At 42.9% G+C, this 27,986-nt stretch overlaps 1 protein-coding gene and 1 pseudogene across 2 annotated transcripts; both read right to left on the reverse strand.

Moving 5' to 3' along the window:
• LOC308519323 (transcription factor Spi-C-like) lies at positions 1-2,334 on the reverse strand (annotated as a pseudogene). The gene has a single exon. The product of its transcript is annotated as a transcription factor Spi-C-like (transcript).
• Positions 2,335-8,746: 6,412 nt separating this feature from the next.
• Positions 8,747-27,730, reverse strand: TRIM58 (tripartite motif containing 58). The gene is made up of 6 exons (XM_081091954.1): positions 27,117-27,730; positions 24,620-24,715; positions 17,174-17,404; positions 14,708-14,730; positions 14,518-14,618; positions 8,747-9,552 (listed from the first exon to the last, which is right to left on the reverse strand). Exons 1-6 carry the CDS (start codon positions 27,534-27,536, stop codon positions 8,963-8,965), a joined length of 1,461 nt encoding a protein of 486 aa, XP_080948080.1. The 5' UTR covers positions 27,537-27,730; the 3' UTR covers positions 8,747-8,962.
• Between the last annotated feature and the right edge of the window lie 256 nt (positions 27,731-27,986).

The following is a 27,986-nucleotide window of genomic DNA, read 5'->3' on the forward strand; positions in this document are numbered from 1 at the left end:
TGACATTAAACTTTATTGGCCAGTGATTGGTTATAAATAATAATAATATCACTTTAGAATACTACATTTCCCACAAAACACTGTCAGCTCCATCATTTATTTCTGCAATCCCAGCAAGACAATCATTTATTTGTTCAGTAAGTGTGCAGTGAATGACGCCAAGGACAAACCAGTGTTTGAGATGCTTAGGCGATATCGAACATATTGCTGTCAACAGACAAAGACCCCTCCCACAGAGTGCTTACATTCTACCAAAAAAAACCCACAAAAAACGACAAAGCAACAGAACAAAAATGAACTAATAAATACGACAGCAATGTAACACATTGGAAGTTGATAAATAACATATTGGAAAATATATTATTTTCCAATATATTATTGGAATATATTCCAATATATTATTGGTGAAGGGCACTGGGAGGGTGGGCCCAGAGTGGATAAGGGCTGTATAGTCCTCACTGAGAATCTGAGTTTGAGCAGGATCTAAGGTTTAAATGGAATAAGTAAAGGAGACATCAGGGAAAATGGAATTGCAGGTAGAAGACACAGCTGGGAGAAAGGCCTGATGGTGGAATGTGGCCGGCAAGGGAGGCCAGATTCTATGTAGCAGGATGAAAAGGGGATGTAAGAGGGGGGAGACAGAATCAGAGAAGACACTGCATTCACATCCTATGGGGCCTGAGGGTTCACTGTAAATATGTTAGCTTTCCTTCTGAGTTGAATGAGGGGACACTGTGATTGTACTTCTATCTTGGGCACTAAAAGGATGAGCCAAGCTGCAGCATTAAGAATAGATGTGAGAATGGCCAGAATACAGCCAGGATTGTAATGTTAGGAAACTGATGCAGCAAACCCAAGGGAGAGGAGGGAGTTCAGGCCATGGATGCAGAAGGCAGAGATAGGGCTGGCAGAGCTCTGGTGATGCTGTGAAGGGAAAGCTGACAAACTGACGAACTGACGAAAGCTGACGAACTGAACGTGGGCCAGTGAAATCAAGAGTGGCATCCCTAGATTTTTAACCTGGGCATTTGAAAGAATGTAGAATGTAGTTGTCACCCACTTAGATGTAGAAGCCTGTGTGTGTGTGTGTGTGTGTGTGTGTGTGTGTGTGTGTGTGTTCACTAGGCAAAGAGTTGGGGTAAAACTTTAGGGTAAAGTTTTAGGTATGTTGACTTTAACGTGTATTTTGATGACAAGTGGAGAGTTGAGTAGAGAAGTCTGCATTCAGGAGAAAAGATGGAGGAGAAAGTAGAAGGACAATCAGGAAATGGATGTGATTTAGAACATTTTACTGGTAATGAATCAGAATTACAGAAAAAACATTGGAGACCTTTCAGGAATTGGGAAGGGAAGAAGGACAGTCATACCAGGAGATGCACAAAGTTTTTGTTGTTGTTGTTTTTCATAGATATTTCTTTTTTTAATTTTTATTAAATTTTATTAGGGTGACATTGGTTAATAAAATTATATAGTATACAATTCTATAATTTATTAGATATACATTGTATTGTGGGTTCAGGGATTTCTGATGTTAGGAAATCATATGTAAGATTATATTTAGCAATTAGGGTAACTCAGATCATGGTAATTGGCATATGTATAGTTACAATTTGCATTCCATCTACTTACTAGTAAACTTAGATATCCTTGATCAGGTTGAACATACCGTGAGTAGATCTCTTTTTCCAAGAAATAAGATGGAGAGAGTCTTTAGAGAATGGCCTCATTGAACTGGTAGCTTAGTTCCTCTGGATTTTGGTAATTTCCCCAGTTCTTCCGTAATTCCTCGGTGCTCTGGCCATTTTCTGGTAAGTCACGGTCTTTTCTTTTGCCCTAAAGTTGGGCAATTTTTTTAAAAATACAAACTGAAAGATGCCTTTGGTTTTATCTATCCACTGAATACAGGATACCATCTCGGGATTACAGAGATTCATGAAGGTATTCAAATAGTCAGAGCTTCTTCCTGCCTTTTCCTCCCTTTTGCTGGAGAACAGGAGGTTGTACCAGCTGGTTTTCAGGGATGTTCTGCAGAGATTGATGAATATTCCCTTCAAGACAGAGGTCCACAGGATGGTTTATTACTGTTTTCCAGTTATAGACAGGTTGCTCTGGAGGCAGCGCACCATAGTAGCTGGGATTTCCTCGGACATGAGAACAGTGGTTGATGAAATGCATGCAGTCTTAGCGATCTGGTGGGTACTGAAGATCTCCAGTTGAATGTTGCCTCAGTACGTCAAAAGCATCTTCAAATGCTTGGCCCAGCCTATCTTGTTCGACACAAGCCCTACTTCTTATTAACTTGGCAATTCTGTAAACTGCTTGAAGTTGCTGCATTGGCCGAGGGCATCCATTTTCTTCTTTGGCTTGAAGGTTTCTTTGCGATAGTTTCCAATAGCTCTGATAGAAACTGTGGGTGCTCCGTTCACCTATGAATGTTTCATTCTCAGCCCATCCATCTTACCTGTTCTTCAGAATCCAATCTAGCATCCACAGGTACCAGGTGGAAATCACCTGCTCCTCTGAAACACGAGCCTGCATCACCCTCTGCACAAAGTTTTGTGGTTCTTGGAATGCAAGGGATGAAGAAAGGCTTAAGTTGGTTTAATGGATAAAATAAATCATAAAATGCACAATGAGATGACAAGATTTAAGGGCGACAGTGGAGACCAGACTCTGGCTGTGAGGCTGAGGTGGAATTTCTGGGACTCCCTTTGAATTGGCAGTAGGTCTATGCTGGTGATCTCCTTCCAACCCATTAGGCTTCCTTGTCGGATGGGTAGAGCACCCAAGAATGTGGGCTCTCAGACCAATGATTCTGCACTGCCCCATCCCCATGAAGGTGCTGTGCGGCTGAATGTATGTTCTCTATCATGACTCCTGTCTCCCAGTACTGGCTTTCTCATGACTCAAGCACTCAGGTGATGACCCCAGATGATGGGGAGGTGTGGGCTGAGACCCAGAGCATGTGGCTCTCCCCCATGCAGATTATGTGTGGACAGACCTAGTGTGTGCAGGGTCTTTAAATTGCAATTGTCAGCTCTGTGTGAATTATGTTTTGTTGTTAATCCTCACCCAAGAATATATTTCCATTTATCTGTTTTTAGAGAGAGTGGAAGAGAGAGGGAAATACAGAGAGAAACGTCAATGTGAGAGAAACACATTTATTGGTTGCCTCTTGCACATGCCCTGACCAGCACCTGGGCCCGGGAGGAGCCTGCAACTGAGGTACGTGCCCTTGACTGGAATTGAACCCAGGACTTTGGTCTACAGGCCGACGCTCTATTCACTGAGCCAATCGGCTAGGACTGTTTGCAAATGAGAGCTGGAGAGTAAAAATGTTTGCTAAATCTAGCAAATGTGAATGTAGAAATCTAAGGTTAATCAAGGATTCATCAATAAGTAAAGTAAATCAATCTGAAAATAGAGTTTGAAAATAAGCTTGCTCCATTTCTGAAGTTCCTCCAAATGCAAAAAGTCTAGAAAATAATGTTTCAAAGCCTAAAAAGAAAACTGTTAATAATGTTATTGGAAAGTAAGTGAAAGATTATAGTTTTAAAAAATGTCCCGGAAGACATAAACACCGTAAAATACCAGGTCCCAGAGTTAAAGAGGAGGATTGAAGTTTTGGCAAAATTATTAACATAATGTTAAGAAAATTTGAATTAATAATTTTAGCATCTAAACATTTAGCATTTAAAAATTGGTTAGCAATTATTTATTAGATACAGACACATAAAAACATAGTGGCAAAGTTAGCCTTCAATGACAAACATTTTTTTTGGAACATACAGAATATACTTCAAAAATAAGCCAATTATTCTTATTTCTTCATCATCATCATCATCATCTTTACATGATGAATTTAAGTATCAAAGTTGAATTTTAACTAATCATATCAATCATGATCTTAAATACTTACCATAACATTGTGAAGTCAATATCATTGTTCCACGTATAGAAACTGTGTTAAGTAACTGATACTGAGTGGTTATATGTTTGAGCTCTTATAACTAGTAAAGGACTAGGTCAAAGAACTAGTTGAATCAAAATTCTGAGAAATTCCTACTCTAAAATATATTCCAACAATGAAGGAAAAACTTGCAATCCCAGAGGATATGGTGTGGGTTCTGTGATATTAGATTCAGAGGAAAGAATTTCATAATCTTCAAAAACCAGTCCCAGATTGTAAATCTTGAAAGTAATTAGTCATGGCAATTGCAAATACACACACACACACACACACACACACACACACACACACACACACACTGAGTGGCCAGATTATTATGACCACCCCATCAGTACTTCTTTGGGCCACCATTTGCCTTCAATACTGTGGCGATTCTTCTGGGCATTGACTCCACGAGATGTTGAAAGCTGATGCGAGGAATCTGACACCATGCCTGATGAATAGCACCGTCCAGTTCTGTGAGATTTGATGGTTGTGGAACCAGCTGCCTGATGGCTCTTTTAACTTCGTCCCACAAATGCTCAATTGGATTGAGACCTGGTGATTGTGGGGGCCACCTAAGCAAGGTAAAGTCTCCCTCATGTTCTTGAAACCACTTCTTGCAAAATATGAGCACCGTGGCATGGCGCACTGTCTTGTTGGAAGAAGCCATCTCCGTTGGGATATGCCATCAACATGATAGGTTGAAGTTGATCAGCAATGATACTTAGGTATGTTGTGCTATTTAGACATTTATAATGATCTGGCCCTCTAGCAACTTCAGCGGGAAATTATAGCTAATTTGCCTACAAACATCAGGTGGTCATAATAATCTGGCCACTCAGTGTGTGTGTGTGTGTGTGTGTGTATTAGAGGCCCAGTGCACAAAATTCATGCATGGGGAGGGGGGTGGTCCCTCAGCCCAGCCTGCACCCTCTCCAATCTGGGACCCCTCAGGGGATGTCTGACTGTCTCTTGCAATCCCAGAACACTGGCTCCTAACTGCTCACCTGCCTTCCTGCCTTATTGCCCCTAACCTCTCTGCCTGCCTGCCTGATCGCCCCTAACTGCTCCCCTACCGGCCTGATCGCCCCTAACTGCTCCCCTGCTGGCCTGATAGCCTCTAACCGCCTCTGCCTTGCCCTGCAACCAGGACCCAGGATTCCCTCTTCTGGCCAGCTGCAGGCACCCAGGACCTGGGTCAGCTTCGCCTGGGCCAGCTGCAGCCACAGGGGACCGTGGGTGGATGACTTCACCTGGGCCGCAGCCACAGGTGCCCGGGACCATGGGGGGGGGGGGGCGGGGTGGCTTGTCCCTCTCCCGGGCTGCAGCCCCATACGCTGGTGCCTGGGACTGTGGGGCATGTGGCTTTTCCCTCTCCTGGGCCACAGGCACAGGCACAGCCACTGAAGCCCGGGACCATAGGGCAGGTGGCTTGTCCATCTCCTGGGCTGCAGGTGCAGGCACAGCTGCTGGCATCTGGGACCATGGGGCGGGTGGCTTGTCCCTCTCCCAGGCTGTAGCCTGGCTGAACCCCATTCCTCTCTCGTGAGCTCATTTGGGCCTGGCTGGTCCCCATTCCTCTCTCCCCAGTGTTGAGTGTCTGAGCCATTCAGGCGTGACAGCCTGAGGGGGTGATGACCATTAGCATATTAACTCTTTATTATATAGGATATATATATGTATATATATATGTATATGTATATATATATATATATATGTATATATATATATGGAAGAATATGGGAGATGAAATAATAATAGATATCATGCGAAAAAAGAAGAAAGAGGAAGAGAGGGAGAGAAATAGAGTGAAAGATACAGAGACAAAGCAAGAAAAAAGAGAGAGGAAATGAGAGAGGAGAAGAAAAATGAAGAGAAGAAAGACAATTATGAATCTGATGCTATAATGATATTGGACAGTTCTCAATCAATTTAATAACTGCCATTTCTACTTCTAGTCAAGATGGCAGCATAGGTAAACGAGGTACTTGAATCCTCACACAACCACATCAAAATTACAACTACAGAACAACCATCATTCAGCACTACCTGAAATCTAGCTAAATGAAAGTCCTACAATCAGGGATTTAAGGAAGAAGCCATACCAAGACTGGCAGAAGGGGTGGAGACGTAGAACAGGCTGGTCCTACATCCATGTGTGATGCTTTAAGGTGGGAGACATATCTTGGCTATGGAAGTCCCTCTGGAGGAGCAAGGGGTCCCAGTCCCACACCACACCTTCCAGCCTAGGGATCCAGGGCCAGGAAGAGAAATTACCCATAACTTCTGGCTGTAAAAACCAGCAGAGATTGTGGCTGAATGAAATGGAGAGCTGCTGAAGTCCCAGGCAGTTCCTCTGAAAGGGCCCATGCACAGACTTACTTGGACTCACTCCCTCTGAGATCCAGTGGAGCAGCAGTTTGAAAGGAACCAGGAACATACAGGGAGGAACTGAATTGTTCAGCATCAGGGTGAGAGCTGGGGAAGGCAACTTTCTGCTAGAAAAAAGGCTGGCAGAGGCCAATGTTCCTTTTCTGAGCCCTCCCCCCACAGACCCAGCAGGTGTGTGCCATATCTAAGTCTCCATCAACCTGGCTCACACTGTTCACCCCATCATACTGATTCCCTGAGACACCCTCCGCCCCCAAATTGTGGGCCCACCCATTTCTATATGAATAGCCTCTTTTGCCTCATGCTTAGGACTTTCCCAAAATCTCTCAAACAAGTAGCATCTGGCCTCTGCATACCTTGTACCTCTTCCCAAGAGGCTCCACGCCTGGCACTAATGGCAGTCAGGCTTGGTTTGCAGATTGGCTTCTCCTGGGAACCTCTAGGCCCAGTACAAGTAGAAACCATTTGCAGATCACTCTGTGGCTTGTGCTAGGTGACCCCAGGCAAGGTACCCAGTCCCACACCACACCTTCCAGCCCAGGGATCCAGGGCCAGGAAGAGAAGTTCCCCAGTACTGACCTAGTACCTCTCAGGAGGCCCCAGAGCCAGTGGACAGCTTCAGACCATGCTAGATTAAAACCCTACCACCTCCATGAGCTATACACTAAAGGGGAAGACTTGGTGAGCTCCAAAGCTCCACCGAAGCAAGTTCTATGCCATACAGTTGAATCCTGCACAGCAACTCCTCTGCTGTAGTCACAGTTGGTCCTCACAGCCAATATGCCTGGGCGTCAATCCGTCACAGTGACACCAACAGCAATCAAGGCTCAACTACACCAGGACAGTGCACACAGCCTACACAGGGGCACACCTAGAGCACCCAGCTTGGGTGACTGAGGAGGCTGCACCACTGGATCCTACAGGACACCTTCTACAAAAGGTCACTCTACCAAGTCAGGAGATACAGAAGTCTTACTACATAGAAACAAACATAAGGAAGAAGCCAAAATGCAGAGATAAAGAAACAGGTCCCAAATGAAAAAACAAGAGAAATCTCCAGGAAAAAATTAAATGACATGGAGGCAAGCAAATTACCAGATACAGAGTTCAAAAAAAATGGTTATAAGGATGTTCAAGGAACTTACTGAGAACTTCAATAGCATAAAAAATGGACACAGAAACCATCAAAAAGAACCAGTCATAAATGAACAATACACTAAGTGAAATGAAGAATAATATAGGAACATCAAAAGTAGAGTAGATGAAGCCAAAAGCAAATTGGCAATTTGGAATATAAAGAATCAAAAAGCATCCAGTCAGAACAGCAAAAAGAAAAAAGAACCCCCAAAATAAAGATAGTGTAAGGAGCCTCTGGGATGACAAGCGTACTATGGGGGTACCAGAAGGAGAAGAGAGAGAGTAAGAAATTGAAAATCTATTTGAAAAAATAGTGACAGAAATCTTTCCTAACTTGCTGAAGACATACAAGTCCAGGAAGCATAGAGTCCCAAACAAGTTGAACTTACAGAGGCCTACACAAAGACACATTACAATTAAAAGTCAAAAGGTTAAAGACAGCATGAAAACCTTAAAAGCAGCAAGAGAAAAGCAAGGGAAGTCCCATAAGACTGTTAGCTGGTTTCTAAACAGAAGCTTTGCGGGCCAGAAGGAAGTGGCATGAAATATTCAAAGTAATGAATAGCAAGGACCTACAACCAACATTACTCTACCCAGCAAAGCTATTATTTAGAATTGAGGGTCAGATAAGAGCTTCCCAGACAAGAAAAAGCTAAAGGAGTTCATCACCACCATGAAATGTTAAAGGGTCTTCTTTAAGAAGAACAAGAAAGAAAGAAAAAGATAAAATATATGAATAATAAAATGCCAATAAATACATATCTATTAACAATGTAATCTAAAAAAATAAATAAGCAAGCAGAACAGAAACAGACTCATAGATATAGAGAACATTTTGACAGTTGCCAGATGGAAGGGGGTTAAAGGGATGGTTGAAAAAGGTGAGGGGATGGAAAAGTACAAATTCATTGTTGTAGAATAGTCATGGGGACGTAAGGAACAGCATGGGGAATATAGTCAATAATATTCTAATAATTACTTATGGTTTCAGATGGGTATGAGATTTATCAGGATGACTGTTCAGTAAGTTATATAATGTCTAATCACTAGGGTATACACCTGAAACTAATATATCATATGTCAATGGTAATTGAAAAAATAAATTGTTGAAAAAGAACTGCCATTTCTAATTGTTAATACATGGAAGACATGAGTTGAAAGGAATGAGAAATTATAATGAATATGTAAATATATTTAATACAAAATTCATTTTAAAAGAGTCCTCAAGAAAGCATGTGGAGCCATCTTGATAAAAAGTGATGGGAATATTCCATTTCTAATATTATTATATTTCAATTTCACAATGCTCTTCCAAATGCAAATAATTCATACTTTGTCTTTTGTCCCTGTGGGAAATTTTCCATAGCAGCAATGACTAAAGTGCTGTCCTAAATGGGGACATTTGTTTAGGCCTCGCATTTGTATTTCCTCCACTCTGCTCCAGGAAACTGCTACACTTGGAGTGTATCTCCAGACAGAATTTTAGGAATGGTCATCTCTAATGTTGGAAGCAGGATTAGGATGACTGCTGGATGCACTATTTCCTGACTCTGCTTCTGTCATAGGTGGCAGGACAAGAGGATTTGTGTCACAGATGAAAAAGTAAGGTCGGAGAACACCATTGAACAGTTGGCTGAATGTGTAGATGTAAGACCCATTTGTGATGTCATAAAAGGAGATTTCACCTGCTTCATAGTCCAAGAAAATCCCAATGCGACGAGGCCGCTCTAGGTGGAGGAGAGGCACGGATGGGGAGGCAAGGACCATGTACTCATTCTCTTTCAGCAGCCACATGGCCCACACTCCGTTCTCGGGAGATGGTGTAGTTTCCCCCTTTCTTGGCACTGTGTCTTGAGAGACTCCTAAACCCCACTCTGCCCTTTCTCCCACCATGACTTCCCAGTAATGCCTTCCTGATGAGAAGTTCTGCAGACCCAGGATGCAGGGCCACGTGTCAAATCGCTCGGGGTTGTTGGGGACATCCCTCCACAGCTCTCCGTCCTGCACACTGCGCAGGTCAGCAGTCAAGAGGAGGCTAGGATGTGCTGTGGCCGGGTCCAGCTTTACATCAACTGTGGAAAAAATTTTGTGGGAGATGGAAAAGGCTGGTAAACACACAGGAATCCATTATACCGAAGAGAATAATCACATCAGTCCTCATTCTCTAACAACTGCTAGAGAAAGCACAGTAAGTATTTCATCTTGCAGGTCACTGAGAATATTCTCCATTACATTTGAGTGTATTCCACTGCTACTCTGAATCCAGGGCTCATTATTGCCCCCATTGAAAACAACCACTGATGCTATAACAAAATAAGTGCATAACCACGTAGCATCCTTTTCTCTACACCCAAAGCACTTGGGTGCTCTTCAGAATATCTTTGTGAATTTAAAATAAAATTTAAGAACTACTTGGAATATATAAAATTTCTTCTAAGAAACTATAAGAAAGTTTAACATAAAAATCATCACTTTCAAAGCTATGTTAGGTGGAATTCTGAGGTAGAACCCATGACCTCCATACTCTGGTGATACTCAAGAGGGAGATTATCTGGGTGGGCCCAATATAACCACATCAACCTCTTAAAAAATCAGAGCGGCTGCTCTGGATATTGGGCTCCTGCCAGAAAAAGGCAGAGATATTTGCATCTGATCTGGCTTTGCTGGCTTTGAAGATGGGGGGGCACCCCATGAGGAGAAAGGCAGTTGACCTCCAACTGGCAGTCAGCAAGGAAATGGGGATCTCAGCCCTATAACTGCCCCGAAATGCATTATGCTAAGACCCTAAGGAAGGCTGGAAGATATTCTTCCCAGATCTTTCACAGAAGCCTCGCCTGGCCAACAACTTGATTTTGATCTTGTGAAACCCTAAGCAGAGAAGCCAGCTCACCCCATCTGAAAGTCTTATCTGCAGAACGTTGAGCTAATAAATGCATGTGGCTTTAAGTAACTACGTCTGGGGCAGCAATAGGACACAAATACTGACACTGGGAAGTCCCAATGAGATTGATGTGAAATTTTACTTGTACACACAATAAGCAAATCTACATATGAAATCTCGGTGAAGAAATAAGCATGTAAAATATTCAGTGTTTTCTCTTTATAAATAATTAAAAAAGTGAATTTCATTAGTATATTATTTTTAATATCACAATTAACAAATATTACGACTATGATTGCTATTCTTTGCCTCTAAGTCACTAATAGTGATTTTTTAAAATACTCACACCTGAGTGTGTCACACAGGGAGCATACCAGCTAGTTGACCCATGAAACCACTCCAGGTGGCCATTATCATCCCCACATTACGATGACAAGACTCAGTCAAAGACTTCATGTGGTTATTTTCTCAAACTCTAGCAACTATAAATAGCAGGGCTTGAAAGTGGGTCTCCGTGGATTGTTAAGCCTATTTAACATGTTATGTCTTTCACATCATTCCTGCTCCAGCAGCCTTCTCTGTTCCATTGATAAGGAAAGATATCTGTGCGGTGGTTTTTAATACAGTCAGGCTTCCTCTTTTTACCCTTTCCATCTTAAACTCAATCACTCACGATGATAGAACTGTACCCTAACTCAGTGGTTCTCAACCTTCCTAACGCCGCAACCCTTTAATACAGTTCCTCATGTTGTGGTGACCCTCAATTTCATTGTTACAAATTGAACATAGTTAAAGCATAGTGACTAATCGCAAAAACAATATGTAATTATATATGTGTTTTCTGATGGTCTTAGGCGACCCCTGTGAAAGGGTCATTCGACCCCCAAAGGGGTCGCGACCCATAAGTTGAGAACCGCTGCCTTAACTGATCATGTCCATCTTCCCAGTGACCTCTAAAACGGTGAATATATGGAGATCTTAAATGCCCTTTCTATAGCACTCAACACTGTTGAGAAAACATTTGTACAAGAAAACCTGCATTCTCTTTACCAAAAGGCAGTCATCATGCTTTCCCTCCCTCTCTACTCCCAACCCCTTCACGGTAACCACCATTGGAAAAGCCAATGATCCAGGACTGGGACTTCTCTCTTTCTCATCTCACTTCCATGTGGTTTTGGCCTGGCTGGCTCAGTCCTTTAATTAAATTGCAATCATATGCTTGCTAATTCTAAATGCATAGCTCCAGCCTAGACCCTTCTCCTGACACTCCAGATTTGTAAATTCATCTGATGGCCTGACATCCATATTTGGATACTTAACATGCTTCACACATGGATATGTCCAAAACCCACCTCCTCCCTGTCTTATCTGCAATTGTACCATCAATGGAAATGGCAAGTTCACTGTCAATGAAGAATTAAATCTGGAAACCACTCATAAGTCTTTTTTTTCTCTGACATCTCATGTCTAATTGAGCAGCATATCTTCCAAGCTCTATCGTCAAAATATGCCAAAATCATGTCCATTTCTCAGCACCCCCAGTACCAGTCCATAATCAACTCTGATTGAAGTATTGCAAAGATTCTAACTGCTTTTCCCACTTCAAGACTTTCCCCTCTCTAAGTGATTCTCAGTAAAGCATACTATTCCTCTGCTTACAATTGTTCACTGATTCCCTAGTTCACTTAGAGGTAAGGCATCTGGATCAGTGGTCTAATTACTGTCCTTCTGACTCTGCCACTGCGGTACAGGCCTCCTCACAGGTCCTAAAAGACATCACCTATCATACTTCCTTCTCTGGAAGGCTCGCCTCTAGATCAGATGTTAGCTGAGTTATTCAGGCCTTCCTACATCACAAAATTCAAAAGTAGATGCCCTACCCCCAGAACTTCTGGTCACCCTTACTTTTCTCCTTGTTTTCAATATTCTGTATCATCTTCTAACATTTCCTGTATATTGAAAAATCTAAGTAAATATTAGCAACATGAAGCTGGGATTTGTGGCATTTTTGTTGTTCACTAACATATTTCAATGCTTAGGAAAGTAGCTGGCATATCTGTTGAACTAATTAATTGATTACTTCAGTCTGTAAATAGCATTGGGAATATGAGGACATGAATTCTGAGAGTGTAATGATTGTAAGAATTTATGCAATTGGTATATATAAATCTGCCTATCAAAACACAGGTTAAATCATTGAATGTCACTGCACAAGGGGGTTGGGGCTTTGGGGGGGGGGGTTGGAGCATAACATAGCTTTATTTTTTATAATAAAAATTTCAAATAATATTAAAAATATAAAGAATAAAGTAAAAATCACAATAAATCCCATCTCTCATAGATAAGCATTATTATACTTCTGTGTATATGTATTTTGCATAAATGGAATTCATTTTATATGATTTTATATTTTTATAGCTTTCTTCCTTCATTCAATATGTTCTATTTTCTATGATCCAGGAATATCTATGTCTTTTTTTCCCTCTTTATTGAATACATTGGGTGACACTGGTTAAAAAAATTATACAGGCTTCAGGTGCACAATTCTACAACACATCATCTGTACACTATATTGAGTGTTCACCCCAAGTCAAATCTCAGTCCATCACTATTTATCTTCCCTATACCCTCCTCTAGCTCTCCCTACCCCATCTCCTCCCCAGCAATCACTATGGGACAAGGCTGTTTCCAATTAAGTAGTGAAACCACTATCTAGTCATAATGTATTTTCATTATTGGTATAAGTTGTATTTAAAAAGAATTTTAAAAATTAAATCTGGCCTGGCCAGTTTTCTCAGTGGTTAGGGTATCAGCTCTCAGACCAACATGTCTCGGGTTCAAGGGCACATACCTCAGTTACAGGGTTGCAGGTTCAATCCCAAACAGGGTGCAAGCAGGAGGCAACCAATCGATGTGTCTCTTTCACATCGATGTTTTTTTTTTCTCTCTCTCTCCCTCCCGCTCTCTCCCACTCTCTAAAAATCAATGAAAAAAAATATCCTCATTTGGGTGAGGATTTTTAAAAAAATAAAAATTGAATCTGTATTGTTGAAAAGAATAACATAATCAGGCCAAACCAACTAATTTATGACACTACGGTTTTCCTACCTAAAAATAATTGACTAAATATTTTTTACTTTATTAATTCTCTAACTTAAGCAACTCATCAAACTGACGGATAATAAAATAAGCCAAACTTATTATTCGAACCTCTGCAATGCTTTTATATTGATTTTTTTTCTGTCTTTAAATATGTTTCATCTAGTCCTTCAAATTTTACTGTTTTAGTATTTTATAAACAAGAAAATGCAGATTTATTGGAACAAATGTTACTCCCATCACAGCTACTGAGCCACTATTTTAACCGAATGCAGCGTATATATTGGCATCAAGACTGTTCACCACATTCCCGTCTTCTTCCCTCTGGGCACGGTGCTGTCTCCCACCTCCTTACAGCCTGGCATTGCCATGGGACACATTTTCATGAATAACATCGTCGGGGAAGCCACGTGCACCACCTCAGCATGTGTACCTTCAGAAGCAGTGCCTGGTTCACCATAACCTCACCCTCTACATGGCTACCAGCAATACAAAGGAGGTGGGCTCTGTCTGCAAGGGCCCCAGAATGAGATGATGTGAAACCAAACCCTCCATAATCCTATATAATAAAAGCCTAATATGCAAATAGACCGAATGGTGGAACGACCGGTCGCTATGGCATGCACTGACCACCAGGGAGCAAACACTCAACACAGGAGCTGCCCCCAGCCCACAGGCCCCAGGCCAGCCAAAGCAGGTGCCAGTGGGGGTCCCCTGATTGCTCCGCAGAGGGGGGCAACCAGCAGTGGCAGGGGACGGGGCCAGCAAGCAGGCAGCGCCAGGCCAGCCAAGGCAGTGCCAGCAGGGACCCCCGATCACCCTGCCAGTCACCCACAGGGCGGCCCTGATCACCGGCCAAGCCTAGGGACCCTACCTGTGCACAAATTTCATGCACCGGGCCTCTAGTCCAGTAATAAACGAATAGCATGACCTCAAAATAAAACTGTGCTGACTTTAGTCACGAAACTTTGGGTTTTGCTTGCTACTGTACCTGACTGCTCCAGTAAGCAGCCAGACTCCAAACACCCTGTCCTCCAAACTCTAAGGTGCAACCCACCTTGGAACTTCCTCAACATTTCTCTCATCCCAGGGATTTGACACATGGTCTTCAGCTCCAGGGGGATGGTCTCCGGTTCCAGCTGTGTGACACTCTTACTTCTGAGAAGAGCACAGAACCCACAGTTTTTAACATCCACCAACCTCCCTGGCCCCTCCCAACCATGCTCTGCTTCAGAAAGTAAACATACCGGCTCAAGGTTCCTCTCACCCCCTGGAAGTAAAAGAGAAATACAAGCAGGTGTGAGTTTGATATCAGAACTGCTTTTGACAAAATGGGGACAAACCATGAACATCTCTTTAGGAACTATTGGAAATCACTAACTATTATAAAGTATAGAAGACATGGATCTCTCTTAATAAAAAACATATATAGGCTATTGTCGAATTTTCTCATGAATTTCAAATAATATAATCAGTTTCCCTCTATAAGAATAGAATATACAAAAGTTTAAGTTAATTCCTATGATATCTACCAATTTAACTATTTTCCAAATTGATAATTCTGACATTTGCATATTTTAATAAAGAGCTACGTTCTGCCACAAATGTATGTGGGGAAAAGAGGGGAAGGGGAACGTCTGCAATCAAGTCAACATTAAAATTGTTAATAAAAAATATCTTAGATCTCCACAGAATGTGTTTGAGAAAGTGAAAGGTATAGACAAAACGTTACTCTCAATGTCTCTGAAAGAAACCCCAGTTCCTCATTCTCTGGACTCTTATGTGAACAGGTTCCCTAAGTGGGTAAAGACAGAAGTCACCTAGCATCATTTTATTGCCAAACAGATTATTAAGTAAATCAACTGCACACATTTCTCCTCTCCCTCTAAAAACATTCACCTATCAGATTAATTTTTGTAAGTAGGAAATGACAGAGTTTACATTTATGGCAGGCCTTGTTCTTGGCCATTGGATATAAAATGTAGTTTACTGATACTGGGGGGAAAGGGAAAGGTGAGGATGAAAATAAAAAGAAATTATTTGAATACATCCTCCTAAGATTTGCATTATAAATCATTTTAACATTTATTTGGTGCTAATGAATGCTCTTTTCATTTTCATATTTTTAAAATATATTTTATTGATTTTCTACAGAGAGGAAGGGAGAGGGATAGAGAGTTAGAAACATCCATGAGAGAGAAACATCCATCAGCTGCCTCCTGCATACCCGCTACTGGGGATGTGCCCACAACCAAGGTACATGCCCTTGACCGGAATCGAACCTGGGACTCTTCAGTCCACAGGCCGACGCTCTAGCCACTGAGCCAAACTGGTCAGGGCATGAATGCTCATTTTAAATAGCTTGTATTTTGAGATATGATAAGACAATGAATGTTATTAAAAATACTACAGTTCTGCTCTGGCTGGTGTGGCTCAGTTGGTTTAGTGTTGTCCTGTACATTGAAAGGTGGCAGGTTAATTCCCAGTCAGGGCACCTATGCGGGTTTGATCCCTGCTGGGGCTGTAGGGGAAGCATCTCTCTCACATCGATGTCTCTCTCTCTCTCTCTCTCTCTCTCTCTCTCTCTCACACACACACACACACACACACACACACACACACACATCAATAAAAAAATATCCTCAGGTGAGGATTTTTAAAAAATGCTGAAGTTCTTGTGTTTACCTACCGTTTAAAATTTAAATTAAAAAATCCTTTCTGACCTTCAGTGTGCTCACAAGGAAAGAGGTATAGCAACAATAACAATAATTTTTATATAGAGATATTTTGAATACAAAATGGGTAAAATTAAATATAAATGTTTTGTAAATTCTTCATTTAATGGCCTCCACTGTGCTAAGTCACCATCCTTGTATGAGGATATGAATCACTTAGTTTAGAAATCTCTGAGTAAGTCAATGGGACGGAGATAGAATTCCGTCTGCCTGGGAACTTTCTATTACAGTGGTTCAGTCAGATGACACGCATGCATCAAGGACGGCATTTCTGATGAACCAGGATTAATGCCTTCATGGAAGATAAAATGAACATCTCCTTCTCCCTGTTATTGGTCTCTTCTATAATACCACACAGAACATGAGCAAACTGCACCAAGCTCTGTACTTGCACTGTGCCTGGAATAGGCATGCGATGTGGCTGTTTGCCTTAAGTTTTAATGTGAAAATCCCAATCTGGACAACTTAAAATTTATTTATGTGCTTGACTATTGCCCGAGACAGGTTACCAAAGACTTTCTGCATTGGCCATCACTGAATACAGCAACATTGCCATTGACAGATTGTAAGGTTTTTTTTTTGTTTGTTTTTTTGTGTTTTTTTTTTTATTGCTTAAAGTATTACAAAGGGTATTACATATGTGTCCATTTTATCACCCCGCCCTAGACAGTCCCCTAGCCTCCCCTATCCCCCAGTGTCTTATGTCCATTGGTTATGCTTATATGCATGCATACAAGTCCTTTAGTTGATCTCTGTAAGGTTTTAAGAAGTGTTTTTGCCCAACATAGTGTAGGCTGTCCTTCTGTTTAATGTTACACAAATGACAAAGTTAATTTAAAAAAAATATTTAGGTTTTTCTCTTCAATGTGAACTATTTTATAAGATTCTGGAGGGTCCCCTGATTCTCCTGTGCTTCTGGGGAGCTCGAGGGTGTCCTCTCCGCGGGGTTGTGAGCGCTGCCGCCCCCTGAGACCTCACCTCCAGCAGGTCCAAGGCCGGGAGCCGGCAGCGGTCCTCCAGCTCCTGCGCCAGCTCCCGCAGGGCCCGGCCGCGCTGCGCCAGCCGCCGCTGGCCTTCGCGCAGTCTCTGCAGCGTGGCGCGCTCCTCCTGCTCCAGCCGCCGCAGCTGCCGCTGCTCCTCCAGGGCCAGGAAGCCGCGGTACTTCTCGAACTCCAGCCTGAAGCGTTGTCTCTGAGTCTCCACTTTCTCCTGCAGGAAGAGGTGCCTTCCATCACCAGGGCGGGCCCAGCGCCTGCTGCTGCCTTCCTGAGAAGTGAGGCTAGAAAGGCCACGTCCTGTGTGAGCGCAGCTCCCCGACTCTGGGCACGCACTGGCTGATTTTAAAACACGCGGACACCTGGCTTGACGGAGCTTTCAAGCTGAGAGTTTAAGAAAGGCATGGATTTGGTCTTGGGGACAATGCACTTTTATATTCCAGTTTCAGCAATGCATACAAAATGTGGGGAAAGGAGTAAGGGTATTAGAATTAAATGGCTATTAAATTATTGAGGAAACTCACTAACATACCAGTTGAAATGTACTATTAGGGATCACTCGGAGGAGCCATGCGCAGAAACAGCAGGATCATTAAAAGAGATCAGAGACCTGGGTTTATAGATGTGAACGAGGAAAGGCTTGGGGATTAGAGAACCTGGATGTATCTCCTCTGGGGCCAGCGCGCTCTGCAGAGCCCGGGAAGAGCTAAGCACTGACTGCAGACTCAACCTCAGGGATTTTGATTTCTACTCAAATCTCACTGCCATGATTTTTTAATAGACCTAAGAAACATATTTTTTTAAAACATATTTTATTGATTTTTTACAGAGAAGAAGGGAGAGGGATAGAGTTAGAAACATCAGTGAGAGAGAAACATCAATTCAGCTGCCTCCTGCACACCCCTCACTGGGGATGTGCCCGCAACCAAGGTACATGCCCTTGACCGGAATCGAACCTGGGACCCTTCAGTCCGCAGGCCGACGCTCTATCCACAGAGCCAAACCGGTCAGGGCATGAGAAACATATTTGATAGAGCAGTATTATATCTAAACTGAGTGCAACAGGCAAATTTTTCTCCCACAGTCTCTCCACATTTTACATTCTCTGGCCCATATTTAAACATGATCACATCTTGGTTTGCTTAAGGAGCATAAAATATCACCTTTAAGAAATTAATAATAGTTTTCCTCAAATCCCATAGAACTCAATTCCTCTCTCCAATTTCCCATCTGTACTTCCATCTACCTCTTTGTAAATGACTAGATTCATATAATACCTATTTAAATGAACCAACTCTGAATTTGATAATCTGATCTGTAACTCAGGTAATTCCTCCAGATGCTGGAGGCTATGAGGAGGGGAGCATGAGGGATGGTGTGGTGAGAGGGGGTTTGGCTGCAATGCATCTTTCCCTCATATTATCATTTTCAGTACCACAATTATATCTACATATATAAGAAGGAAAAGGGTTTTGTAGAATTTACAGTTCATCTTATCAAACCTGTGCTTGTTGCATTTGGCTGACAGGGGTATACTCTCAATAATAAAGATCATGCAAATTTATTTGGCTTAGAACAGGAATCTTAGCATCATCTCTACTTTAGAATAACCAGTGTAGATTTTTTTAAAATGCAAGACCAAGATCTTGATATGGAGTTTCTAATTTTGTAAGTCTGCAGTTAGTTCAGGATTGAAAATATAAAATTATCAGATATCAAGTGATACTATTAAGCTACTCTACTTAAAATAGCCTGGTACTGGCACAAGAACAGGCATATAGATCAATGGAACAGAACAGAGATCCCAGAAATCAACCCAAGCCATTACGCTCAGTTAATATTTGACAAAGAAGGCAAGATATACAATGGAGTCAAGAGAGTCTTTTCAATAAATGGCATTGGGAAAATTAGACAGGTACATGCAAAGAAATGAAACTTGACAACCATCTTACATCATACACAAAAATAAACTCAAAATGAATAAAAGACTTAAATGTAAGTCATGAAACCATAAAAATCCAAAAAAGAAACCATAGGCAGCAAAATCTCAAACATCTCTCATAGCAATGTTTATGAATATATCTGCTAGGGCAAAGAAACTAAGGAGAAAACAAACAAATGGGACTACATCAAAATAAAAAGCTTCTGAACAGCAAAAGAAACCATCAACAAAATGAAAAGGGAGCCCACTATATGGGAGAAAATATTTGGCAATGATACATCTGATAAAGGGTTAATCTCCAAAATATATGGGGAAGTCATACAACTTAACAAAAGGAAGACAAACAATCCAATCCAATTAAAAAATGGGCAAAGGACCTAAATAGACCTGCTGAGGCTAAAGCAAACAGTAGTTAGCATATTAATGCAAAAAGACCTGTTGGAAGGCCAATGGACTTCGATATTCAGCAGGGCTGAAAATCAGCATAATACTGCCCTGCTGTGGGCTCAATGGCTCATGGCAATTTCCTAACCTATACTCCTTATGCTGTTAACCAAACTTTACCTTTGATCTGCCTGTATGCATTGCTAAAGGGTAAATGTGTATTCAAGTAAATAAAAAGCTGACTGGCCAGAAGTCAGGGTGCCTCTTCAAAAGAGAGGTCTCCACCTGCCCCCACCCCCCCGTGCCTTCTAAATTCATATTTCTTGTATAGCATTTTCATTTGTGCATCAGCCCCTCCTTCAGATCCTGAACCCCGCTGGGAAGGTTGTGGCAATAGACACTTCTCCAAAGCAGACATAAAGATGGCCAAGAGACAAATGAAAAAATGCTCAAAGTTACTGATCATCAGAGATATGTAAATTAAAATGACAATGAGGTATCACTTCACAGCTGTCAGAATGTCTACCAACAACAAACCAACAAATGACAAGTGCTGGCAAGGATATGGAAAAAAGGGAACCCTAGTACACTGCTGGTGGGAATGCAGACTGGTTCAGGCATATGAAAAACAGTATGGAATTTCCTCAAAAAATTAAATATGGAACTGCCATTTACCCAGTGATCCCATTTCTAGGAATATATCCTAAGAAATCTGAAACACCAATCAGAAAGAATGTATGCACCCCTATGTTCATAGCAGCACAATTTACAATAGCTAAGATATGGAAACAGCCTAAGTACCCATCAGTAGATGAATGGATAAAAAAGCTGTGGTACATTTATACCATGGAATACTATGCAGCAGTAAAATAAAATAAAAAAGGATCTCTTACCCTTTGAGACAGCATGGAGGGACTTGGAAAATATTATGCTAAGTGAAATAAGCCAGTCAGAGAAAGACAAGTATCACATGATTTCATTCATATGTGGAATCTAATTAACAAAATGAACTAATGAATGGAGTAGATCCAGAGACATGGAAGCATGGAACAGAGTGCAGAATCTCAGAGGGAAGGTGGGAAAGGGTGGGTGGACGGGAAAAGATCAATAGGGTGTGCAAGGCCTGCGACAGGGGGACAGGAGGCTAGAAGGTGTCTATTGGGGAACAAAGGGGACATATGTAATGCTTTTAAAAATAAAGATTTAAATTTTTTTAAAGACCCAAAGCAATATATAAGTCCAACTCAATTCCTATTAAAATATCAATGGCATAGTTCAAGATAAAAAAAATATTCCAAAATTTATATGGAACCAAAAGACACTGAATAGCTGAAGTCATCTTGAGAAAGAAGAAAAAAAGTTGGAGGTATCACAATACCAAATTGCAAACTATGCTACAAGGCCATTGTAATCAAAACAGCCTGGTACTGGCATAAGAACAGGCATATAGATCAATGGAGCAGGACGGATCCCAGAAATACACCCATGCTTTAATGTTCACATTTAGTATTTGACAAAGGAGGCAAGGGCATACAATGGACTAATGACAGTCTCTTCAATAAATGGTGTTGGAAAAATTGGACAGGTACACACAAAAGAAAGGAAGGAAGGAAGGAAGGAAGGAAGGAAGGAAAGAAGGGAGGAAGGAAGGAACTAGACCACTAACTTACACCATACACCAGAATAAACTCCAAGTGGATAAAAGATTTCAATGTAAGTCATGAACCATAAGATTCTAGTAGAAAACATAGGCAGTAAAATCTCAGACATCTTTTGCAGCAATATATTTGCTGATATGTCTCTGAGAACAAGGAAAACTCAGGAAAAAATAAACAAATGGGACTACAAAAAAACTAAAAAGCTTCCCCACAGTAAAAGAAACCATCAACAAAATGAAAAGAGAACCCACTGTATGGGAGAACATATTTGCCAATGATATATCTAAGGCATTAACCTCCAAAATATATAAAGAACTTATACAAATCAACACTGGAAGACAAACAATCCAATTTTAAAAATGAGCAAAGGATCTGAATAGAAACTTTTCTAAAGAGGACATACAGATGGCAAATAGACATATGAGAAAAAAATGCTCAACATCACTAATCATCAGAGAGATTCAAATGAAAACTTCAATGTATCACCTCATACCTTTTAGAATGTCAACTCTCATTACATCAACAAACAACAAGTGCTGGTGAGGATATGGAGAAAAGGGAACCATAGGAAACTGTAGGTGGGAGAATGGACTGGTGAAGCCACTATGGAAAACAGTATGGAGTCTCCTCAAAAAATTTAAAATGGAACTGCCATTTGACCCAGTGATCCCACCTCTGGGAATATCCTAAGAATCCTGAAACACCCATCAGAAAGAATGTATGCACCTATGTTCATGGCAGCATTATTTACAATAGCCAAGATCTGGAAATAGCACAAGTTCCCATCAGCAGATGAGTGGATTAAAAGAGCTGTAAAAAAGAAGCATGGCTCAGCCTGGAAAGTATTATGCCAATCGAAATAAGCCAATCATAGAAAGTCAAATACCATATGATCTCACTTATATGTGAAATCTAATGAACAAAATAAACTGACGAACAAAATAGAACCGGAAGCATGGATACATTCAACTGACAAATGTCAGGGGGGAGGGGTTGGGATGAACTGGATAAAGACGGTGAAGGGATTAGCTAAAGAACATACCATATATGTATAGCCATGGACACAGACACTAGTGTGGTGAAGGCCAAGGGAAGGGGACACGGCGGGCTAGGTGGAGGTGGGCAACGGGGGAGGAAGGAGTGGGGGACATCTGCAATAGTGTCAACAACAAAAATTTGAAATTTAAAAAAGGAGGCTGGGAGAAAAACCAAGATGGCGGCATAGGTTAACGCCGGAGATTGCTGCCTCGAACAACCACTTCAAAAAACAACTAAAAGACGGAATGGACATCATCCAGAACCACTGGAAGGCTGGCTGAGTGGAAATTCTACAACTAGGAGGAAAGAGAATATCATACCCAGACTCAGAGGAGGCGCAGTGCTGAAGTGAAATACTGAGGTGCGGAGTGCGCGCGCGGAGCGGGCTGGCGGCGGAGGGCATGGTTGTTGTTTTCAATCGGGAGGGAGTTTCAGACTCTGAGCTCCAGATCCGGGTGAGTCTCTAGGGACCCAGACTCAAACGGGAGAAGCGGGACTGTCTGGCTTTGGTCGGAACTCGAAGGCAGCTTTCTCTCCGAGGTTTGCAGCGGTTGCTGGGACTCTGTAAGGCAGAGCCCCTAGGGACGGAACTGAGAGCAGCCATAACTGCTCGCTCCGGCCCGCCCTGTAGATCCCCAGGGACCCGCCCCACCCAAGCCCTGCGCAGAGCCATTTGCCGGATAGCCTCAGGCAATTGCTAGATTAGCACCGCCCTAGAGATCCAGCACAGAAGCTCTCCCACTGCAGGCACAGCTGACTCTCATAGCCAGTTAGCCTGGAGGTCAAATCACCCCCACTATTGCCGACAACAATCAAGGCTTAACTACAACAAGACTGCGCACAAAGACCACTAGGGGGTGCACCAAGAAAGCATAAAAAATGCGGAGACAAAGAAACAGGACAAAATTGTCCATGGAGGCTATAGAGTTCAGAACCACACTTTTAAGGTCTCTCAAGAACTGTCTAGAAGCCGCCGATAAATGTAGTGAGATCCTCAAGAAATCTAATGAGACCCTCGATGTTGTGATAAAGAACCAACTAGAAATTAAGCATACACTGACTGAAATAAAGAATACTATACAGACACCCAACAGCAGACCAGAGGAGCGCAAGAATCAAGTCAAAGATTCAAAATGCGAAGAAGCAAAAAACACCCAACCGGAAAAGCAAAATGAAAAAAGAATCCGAAAATACAAAGATAGAGTAAGGAGCCTCTGGAACAGCTTCAAGCATACCAACATCAGAATTATAGGGGTGCCAGAAGATGAGAGAGACCAAGATATTGAAAACCTATTTGAAGAAATAATGACAGAAAACTTCCTCCACCTGGTGAAAGAAATAGACTTACAGGTCCAGGAAGCGCAGAGAACCCCAAACAAAAGGAATCCAAAGAGGACCACACCAAGACACATCATAATTAAAATGCCAAGAGCAAAAGACAAAGAGAGAATCTTAAAAGCAGCAAGAGAAAGAAAGTCAGTTACCTACAAGGGAGTACCCATATGACTGTCAGCTGATTTCTCAACAGAAACTTTGCAGGCCAGAAGGGAGTGGCAAGAAATATTCAAAGTGATGAATAGCAAGAACCTACAACCAAGATTACTTTATCCAGCAAAGCTATCATTCAGAACTGAAGGTCAGATAAAGAGCTTCACAGATAAGGAAAAGTTAAAGGAGTTCATCACCACCAAACCAGTATTATATGAAATGCTGAAAGGTATCCTTTAAGAAGAGGAAGAAGAAGAAAAAGGTAAAGATACAAATTATGAACAACAAACATGCACCTATCAACAAGTGAATCTAAGAATCAAGTGAATAAATAATCTGGTGATCATAATAGAATCAGGGACAGAGAAAGGGAATGGACTGACTATTCTTGGGGGCGAAAGGGGTGTGGGAGATGCGGGAAGAGACTGGACAAAAATCGTGCATCTATGGATGAGGACAGTGGGTGGGGAGTGAGGGCAGAGGGTGGGGCGGGAACTGGGAGGAGGGGAGTTATGGGAGGAAAAAAGAGGAACAAATGTAATAATCTGAACAATAAAGATTTAATTTAAGAAAAAAAAAAGGAGGCTGAATGTCCAAATGATCCTGCTCTATGTATGATGGATCTCTTCTAGCTGTGTTTCATCTATATCAATGCTATGAAATGTTTATTATTCATTCATCCAGCAAATGCAATCTTCAAACTCGTAGTGGTAGAATCGGACTCTGCTTGAGGTTCCAGGGAGGCAGCAGTGAGATACAGTGAGAGCCAGATCGGCAAAGCTGTTTATGATTCAGGTGGGGGTCAGAGATAAGAAGGGCACAGCTGTAACAAGAGTGCGGAGCAGGGAGGAATAATTTAATGACCCAAATTTGTATCCTTCAAACACGCAAGGCTTCTGAAGTCACAACATTCTCATACCTTCCAAATGACAGTTTTCTTCCCCACGTTGGCCTCCTGTGTCAAGGCCTCCTCCATCTCTTTCCTCACAAGTTCCAGGGCCATCTGGAGCTTTACCTGTTTGGGAAGATATGCTGAGACCATTAAGATGCCCTCATTCAGCATCTATCCCGACTAGGTGTGTCAGGCACTACAAAGACCACCTCAAACAGGCCTTGTGAGCATAGCAATATGTCCAACCTCAATATAACTACATGAAATACAAATACACTTTGTCAATGTGAGACATAATCAAAGGTTTATCTAAAAGTATGTTCATTATGGCATTATTTAAAATAGCAAACCCCCCAAAAAATAAAAAATAAAAAAATAAAATAAAATAGCAAGCCCACAACTAATCAAAATATTAAAAGTAGGAGGTAAGAAAAATATATTTTACATTAACAAGATACAATTAAAATAAGGTGCTTAATAACAAGAATAAGGGGCTTAATAATAAAAAAATGCTCAAAATTCTAAAGTTAATTAAAATAAGTATATTTTATTTAATGTGATACCAATTTTGTAAAATGTGCTTTAAATAATATATAAAAACTAGGCAGAGATCAGTAAAAACATTCAATGGATTAAAAACCTTACCTATTAGTTAGTGCCTGGTGAGAAATAATGTTATTCCTAAATCTGTACATGTCAACTTCCAAAAATTATTTACTACTTTGTAATCAGAAAAGTGTTTATTATTATTAGACAACAAGAAACCATGTAAGTTGGTATGTACTCAATGAAAAAGAAATAGAGAATGTTGTAAATCTCACAAGGAGTGGAAAAAATTTAATGAAAACTAAATCTCCTTTCAACCCTAGCCCCTGCTAGAGGTAAACACATATTTTATTTGCAGCGAACACACACAAAGATACACCTACACACAAATTTTAAAACTCTACCCAAAGTCATCCAATAAGCCTCATAAAATAAACTCTTTTCAAAGTCATTAATAACAAGTTATTTCTAAAAAATAATGATAATGAAGTAATGCTCATAAACGCAGTAGGATTGATGAAGGATTTAACACGACCAAAATGGCATCTGAATTAGCATTTGAAAGGAATAGAAACATATAGATGGAGAAAAGCTCCCTCCCCTGGAAGAAATTGTGAGCAAAAGCAAGGAGGTGCCTAAGGCCTGGTGTGCTTGGGGACAACCGTGATTCGGCTAGTGTTGCTGCATCTTGGCTGGTGAAGACGACAGCTGTAGAAAGAGAACATGGAGCCCTAACAAGTTGAGACTGATAGGCTAAGATGCTCAGAAGATATTTATTTGGTATTTAATTGAAAGTATTAAAATAGAGAAAACTTCTCTAGAAATACTACACTAGCCATGCTCTGTATGGTGCTTTCTGGCTGTAAAGAAGGCAGGAACACTCTGCAGAAGTCTAGTTGGAAAATAGCTGGCATCTGAGTTTTGTAGGTGGCAACCAAAACCAAAGAGAAAACTCAGAGATATTTCTAGGTACGGCCAGAGGGAAGTGAGGGAATAAACACCCCAAATCTTGATTTAAACAATAAAACCAAGTTTTAAAAATAAAAGAAAATTTGTACTTTAATTCATTTCATCGTGATGGTATTTCAGATAACATGTCAATATCTTCTTTTGCTATAGCTGTTCCAGATGTCAGGAATTTAATGGTGTTCAGAATATGTCCGGGAACTTCTGAAGAGCACTAGGAAGGAGAATCCTGTGCACAGAGTTTCACAGATGACCCTTTGGGGGCAAGGATTCATACAGGAGGCACCTCTTCCTTAAGGTGCTCACATCCTTAGTCCCGAATAGGAGGTGAATAGAGACCTGCTTGTGCCCTTAGCTCCTGGATTCCTATTTCAGAGCCCTGCGCCCACTCAGGCGCTACTGAACTAACACTCGAACCCCGGGATTGTGTTGGGAACAGTGTTAATAAGGCGGAGGTAAACATTATGTAAAAGGGGCGTTGTGCCAATGGTCGCTTTTAGGGAGGTTTTCCGTAAAGTGCACACCTGTAACCAAGCAGCAAGTGGACACCGGAGCTCTAACTGTGGGGCCCAGTTAGCATGGGGGACGGAGCAGAGAAGGGAGTACAGGGCCGGGAGGCCCTGGGGGGGAGGGACCGTGCCCAGCGCTGCTCTGTGCTCCTCAGCAAGGGCCGCCGGGGGTACCGCGGAGCAAAGGCAGGACCTTCCCAACCTGAGCGCGCGCTGTGGGAGGAGGACTCGTCTCCCAGGGGGAAGGCCAGGGGCGTGCGGAGGTTGGGGAGAGGGGGCAGTGCGGGCAGGGGTGACGGGGGCGCGGGGCCGAGGGCCAGGGGCACGCAGGGGAGGCGAGGAGGGCGGGGAGGCGCGCGGGGGCGGACACGACGTCCTTGGGAGCAGGCGCTGGCGCCAGGCTGGTCCCTGGGCAGGTCCCCGGACGCCTCCGCGGGGCCGGCCGGGGTCCGAGGGCCCTTCCCGCCTGGCCGGCCGGCAGGTGCGCCGCGAGCACAGCTCACCTGGTGGCGCTGGGCGGCCTCCTGCAGCGGCGCCGTGCGGTGGCCCCTGTGCTCGGGGCCCGCGTCGCACGCCCAGCACAGCGCCGCCTGGTCCTCCTCGCAGAAGAGGCTGAGCTCCTGGCCGTGCCGCGCGCACTGCGGGCCCGCGGGGCTCGCGCCCGGGCCCAGCTGCCGCAGGCCGTCCACCAGGCTGGCCAGCTGCCGGTTGGGGCGGAAGCCCTCCCGCCGGAAGGGGCCGCGGCACTGCGGGCAGGCGAAGAGGCCGCCCTGCTCGCCGGCCGCCCGGTCGCAGAACTCGGAGATGCAGCGCAGGCAGAAGCTGTGGCCGCAGTCCACGCTGACCGGGTCCTGCAGCAAGTCCAGGCACACGGGGCACCGCGCCTCCTCCCGCAGGCGCTGCCCCGCCGACCCCGCGGCCATGCCGGCCGCCCCGCGCGGGCCGTGCGCCCCCCTCCTGTCCGCTCGGCGGGCCCTGCGCCCGCTGCCTCCACTATCTCTCTCCGTCCTGTCCGCACGCTCGGGAGGGGCCCTGCCTGAGGAGCGGGCGCAGCACGCGCTTTATCTGCAGGATTGCGTTCCGGAGGCCGGGGAGCCCCTCCCTGTGAAAAGCGACAGCGCACAGGCCCCGGGCTACGCGGTGAATGAACACTCTGACGGGAGCCCCTGACTGTGTGCCTTCCTCTGCTCCTGTTTCCACCTCCCGTGAATCGGGGAAGGGCTGAGAGCCTTCCTTCTGCCATGGTCGGCACCACCCAATAGCCTCCTCAGCCTTACGTGCATAATGATTTCTTAACATCTTTTTTCCAACCTGTCTACCTCCTGTTAATTAGCTCATGGTGTTTTGAAAAATGAGTACGTGAATTGAAGGGG

This window comes from Myotis nattereri, assembly GCF_964212035.1.
Source record: "Myotis nattereri genome assembly, chromosome: 5".
Classification (NCBI taxonomy): domain Eukaryota; kingdom Metazoa; phylum Chordata; class Mammalia; order Chiroptera; family Vespertilionidae; genus Myotis; species Myotis nattereri.